Raw genomic sequence first — 5,030 nt, 5'->3', positions numbered from 1 at the left:
CTTTGCTGAGCGGAGCAGTAAGACCTATGCTGTTGTTGATAGTTCTCCACTTCTAGAACATGTCTGACCGTTCTCTACGACCTATCACCCCACAGAAAATAACCCATCTCATTTTTCCTGCATTTTTTCTTCAGGGAGCTCTGGGGTAGGGGACACAGCGTTCCCTTGCCTTCCTTTATGCCCTCACAACAGCCCTGGGAAGCAAGCTGAGAGAAAGGAAATGGCCACAGGTGACCCACCCATTGAACTTCTGTAGAGGAGCTCTCTGCTCCAGTTCCACAGCTCTCATACCACACTGAATCTCAAGGTGATGAGCCTCCAGCACTGGTCAGATGACTAAAAACAAGGTACATCAATAGATTTCATTTTCAGCACCAGGTGGGATGTCTGGTCTTACCTATCACAGGATTGGTGCAATACACTTCTGCCTGTTCTGAAGGCCTGCAGTACATCAGGAAAGTATTTCTTCAAAGGTAGAGTTTATTGCTAAAAATGTTTTGATCAGTCATGGTTGATATGTACACTGATATGTTGCAAAAGGAATATTCAAGTAAACATTTTCAATATTTTCTGGCACAATCTCTAGCTTTTTTTTTCTTCTATACACAAACATCAAAAATAAATAAACTGTACACAAGAAATGTCTTTTAACATCTCTACATTACTATATGTATTCCAAAACAAAAAAAACTCCAACACTCTTCTCATAAATTCCTACTTTTAAAAAAATTCTCCTTAAACCATATACATTTAAAAAAACAACAACCCTAGAGCGCTTTGAAAATTAGTCTGCAGACTGCTGACAAACTCAAAAGGCAAGAAAATACAGGAAATGGAAATAAAACATCTTAAAGGCGCACAGGGTAGGCTGGGCATCATAAACCATCTATATGGGGGGAAATCTCCCTTCTCAGTTGCTGAAAGAAAAAGTGTTCAGTTCCTAAAGGACTGAGTTCAAAATGTGGTCCTGCATCACTGAATTAGTAAATAATAATAATAATAATAACAATAATAATAATAATAACAATTAACATAAAAAACACAGCTGAATTTCCTCCCCTTTTAAAATCTCTATATTTACAAAGATGGTATTTTTTTGTTAGAATGATATATATGTATAAAAATAAACATCTTGTAGTGCTTAGCTTTTTTTCCTCTGGCCTGCACTGCAGTTCCTTTTTCGGGTTTTTGTTTTTTCCCCCATTTCAAATAAAATAAAATAATTATTACCAAAAAAAAAAAAAAAAACACAGTGCAAGGGGCCGCTGAAGGGGAAAAAAACCAGAGGACAGAGAAACGGATAAGCAAGGTCTCTTGTGAACGTGTGTTTTTGTGTGGATGGAGTGCAAGAAGTGCCATAAGACCACCCGATCCTTGACCAGATGATCCGATCCCTCGGGGCTGCGAAATGACTAGCACCTGCCATGTCCCCGACCAACACTGGCTGGATCCAAAGCCTCACTGTGGAGACCCACATATGGTCCCACAAACAGGGCCTGTCCCGCCCCACCGTAAGGCACCAAGTGGTTTCCAGCAGAAGTCATCCCAGGAGCGGAGCCACATAAAACGGAGAGAACACGTGCAGAGAGCGCGCCCCAAAACGGGAGGCTAACAAGAACATTTGCACTCTGAAATAACAGGGTACTGCATGGGGATCCAGGTGCAATATTTCTGCCTCGACCACCCTTGGCAGTACCATCTCAAGAAGGTCTTGGTGACCGATTTGACCGGCTTGCAGTACATGCCCTCCGGGAAGGAGCAAGACTTCTCAGAGAAACAGTTCCCTTCCTTGATATAACGAGGCCAGAACCGGATGCCCAAGTCCTTCCAGGTGTACAGCACCGGACAGTAGGTGTACGCCCACAGCCACTGCAGGAACTTCCTCCGTGCCTTCTTGCCCATCTTAAGCCTTGCTCCGTAAGGCGTCTCGCCCAGTTCCAGCTTTTTCAGCTCACTGGGCAACGGTCCTGCCGTCTTGACCCTGTGCAGCGGGTCAGGGCTGGAGAGGTTCACCTGGACCGGGGTGACCACTGACATGAAGGCAGGGTCGAAATTGCTCCCCAGCTTCTTCCGCAAAGTCCGGTCATCCAGGTCTTGCTCCTTGGGGTCATACTCTGGGTCCGGATGCTCAATGAGGTCCTTGATGGGCAGATTGTCGCTAGGGGAGGGTCTGAGGCGGAGGTAGGGCTGGCAGGAGCCGGGCTGGAACAGCACCGCCAAGGAAGAGCACAGCAGGAGTGCTTGGGAGGCCCTCATGCTCTCCCTTGACCCAGCTCTGCTCTGTCCACTGGCGCTGGCAGACTGTTCCCCCCACAGAGAGCAGCCAGGCGCTGCAATTGACTTGCTTCGCTGATTGTTCCAAAGCTCCGAGTTAATACTCCACGGTCCTACTTGCCAAGTCCAAGGGATTCATAAATAGGCTGAGACAAAGTCCACCAAGGCCTCTGGCTTTAAATAGATCGCCAAGGGGTTATATGACAGACACATGTGAGGTCCCCCTTTGGATCTCCCTTCCCTATTAACTAAGCAAGCAGGGTGAATAGCAAAGAGGGGGTGGCCGGGCGGGCGGGGAGCAGACAGTCGCCTCCTGCCCAGGGAACCTTCCCAAAGGGCAACCAAATTCTTTTGCACTGGGTAATTCCCCTGCACCCTTCTTCTCCTTCTTCTCCTCTCTCTCTCTCCAAAAAATTCACAGCGGACCACTCGCCATCCCCATGGTGACAGCTGGACTTAGACCCACGACAACTTGTCTAGACGGTATGACAGGGTTTGGCGTGAGATTGGAGCCCAAGAATAAAACCTTCTTTTATAGATGGGGGAACTGTGAAAAGCATTGGCTGGAGCGAAAGGGGGGTGGGGGCCGCTGGAGGTGGGTGTGGAGGAGGGTTGGGAGCACAGATAGTCCCAAGAAACGGCTCTGGATTCCTTGTTTGGGGGGGGTCTTCCCACTTCTTCCAGCCCTCCCCCCCTTTGCAGTCAGAGGGGGGGATTCGAAGCGCAGTCAATGTCTTGATGCCTGCTCTTTCGGGGGCCCCTTTCTTGCGCTCAGACGGCCACAGATCCCCAGCAAAACTGCAAAAAGGCTCCACGTGAACTTTTCTTCATCTTGCAAGGCTCCTTATAGGGTGCTGGGGGGGACGGGACAGAAGATGGAGGGGATTTTCTTTCCCCCCAGGAGACGGAAAGCAACAGCAGCAGCAGCAGTCCGGCCGGTCAGGGTTCAGTGGGGGCCCCAACTTGTCCCCGAGACCATCCTTCTCCCTCCGCAGACGCCAAGCTCCGGGCGAGATCTGAGCCGGAGCCCCAGATGCTTTCGCTCCGCGGGCGCCGCGACGGCGATCAGTCCGGTCGAGGGAGGTTGCAGAGCGGCGAAGGCGCAGCCGCTGCTGGCCGAAGTGCAGCCGCCGAGGGGCTCTCTCTATGGCCACGCCGCCGGCCAGCCCGATCGCTCATCCACGCGGCGGCAGCCCGGGAGAGGCAGGGCGGGCGGCTGGCTGGCTGCTGGCTGCAATGCAACTGGCTCCCCCCGTGCACGCCGGCGAGGGCTGCAGAGGCGCGTCCAGTCTACCTGCCCGGGTCTCTCTCGCTCTCTCTCTCTGGGCGGCGGCGTCTCCCCGGGGGTCCTCTCGGCGCCTCGCGTTGCTCCCCGGCCAGCGCGCGACTGCTCCGCCGGCCCCGCGCGATCCCAAGTTAAATATCGCCCCCCCGCCGAGGGAGCCAAGTGTCAACGGGCACGGCCCACCTCTGTCACTTGCCCCGCGTCGCCTGATTGACAGCGCCCGCGCTCTCCCCGCCCCCGGCGCCCAAAGCCCGCCTGCCCCGCCGGGTCCTAGCGCCCCACGGCTTCCCGCGCTGGGGTTTGGCTTGGCTAACCTCCTGCTTTGCCTCTGCACGGGTGGGAAGGGGCCATCCCGCTAGCGCTGGAAGTTGGACTCTCTCTTTTGCTAGGTTCCCGTCATCACGTTGAGGGAATCCGTCAGAAGTCAGAAGGCTTTTGCAAAGTTGCGTCTGTCTGGGGTGGAGGCTGAAAGCCCGAGGTGAGGGATGCGCAGCAGAAAGCCCCAACATACCCGTTCTGCTTCGTGCCCTTTGGCGCACCAAATCCTATTCTCAGTTGAAAGGTTTGCTGCAAGTCATCTGCGTGCTGCTAGGCCAAAATTGCTCCGGCCCCAGACAGCAGGCAAAGTCACTTGTTGCAGAGAGAGGAATTCACACCCCTTTTGTCCAGACTGGCCAGGACCCAGGCCTTCCAACACATGCAATCTTGGCTTCAGCGACCATTTCAGAGGGTCCCGTCCATACATGCAGAACAATGCACGTTCAATCCACTTTCACCACTGTTTGCAAGTGGACTTTGCTATTCCGCACAGTAAAATCCAGCTTCAAAGTGCACTGAAAGTGGACTGAAAATGCATTATCCTCCATGTGCTGGACAGGAAAAGAGTGCCGCGGGGCATGAGCAGAGTGCCTTTTACTGCAGCCATCTCAGCCAGGCATGCATCTGGGATTAGAGGGGATTGTCTGAGATTGGCTTCCAGACAAACATCTGAGCCCCCACATTTGTTTAGTCCGGTTTTATCCTGCCATTCACAACCATCCCCGTGAGGTAGGTTAGGTTGGAAGGCGAGCGGTCTTTCAGTCTGGGTTGAGCAGCAGTGTGAATTCACAAGGAGGGATGTAAATACAAACCACGAAGAATGCACCAGTAACCTCCCAGTCCCCCAAAGATGGGTGCGCACCCATAATCAACCGCATCAGCTTGTTATTTACAAAAGCCCACTATAGTTTTGTGACATTTCTGGCTATCAGAAACCCCTTTACTTAGATGAAAGGTCAAAGGAGAACAAGTTGTACCCCAAAATTAAACTATTCCAAGTCAGCTTGCTTCAAAGGGCATTCGTCTGTACAGGCTTGCATAGCAACAGACTGAGCTGTGATTTGGAAGTTTCCCTTCAAATCTGACCTCAGTTTGGAGGGGGGAGGGATCATTAGGTAGCTAAGCACAAACCAGTCTTAGGGGATCATGCTCC

At 52.0% G+C, this 5,030-nt stretch overlaps 1 protein-coding gene across 1 annotated transcript; it reads right to left on the bottom strand.

Moving 5' to 3' along the window:
- Nucleotides 1–462: 462 nt before the first annotated feature.
- LOC125431862 (noggin-2-like) lies at nt 463–3,705 on the bottom strand. Its single transcript, XM_048495051.1, has one exon. It carries the CDS (start codon nt 2,254–2,256, stop codon nt 1,609–1,611), a length of 648 nt encoding a protein of 215 aa, XP_048351008.1. The 5' UTR covers nt 2,257–3,705; the 3' UTR covers nt 463–1,608.
- Between the last annotated feature and the right edge of the window lie 1,325 nt (nt 3,706–5,030).

The sequence above is a fragment of the Sphaerodactylus townsendi genome, linkage group LG04 (assembly GCF_021028975.2).
Source record: "Sphaerodactylus townsendi isolate TG3544 linkage group LG04, MPM_Stown_v2.3, whole genome shotgun sequence".
Taxonomy (NCBI): Eukaryota; Metazoa; Chordata; class Lepidosauria; order Squamata; family Sphaerodactylidae; genus Sphaerodactylus; species Sphaerodactylus townsendi.
Note: the sequence above shows the minus strand (reverse complement) of the source record. Positions and strands in the feature narration are given on the sequence as shown.

Excerpts from the sequence above, each read along its gene's own strand:
- LOC125431862 (XM_048495051.1), bottom strand. The coding sequence starts at position 2,256 with ATGAGGGCCTCCCAAGCACTCCTGCTGTGCTCTTCCTTGGCGGTGCTG.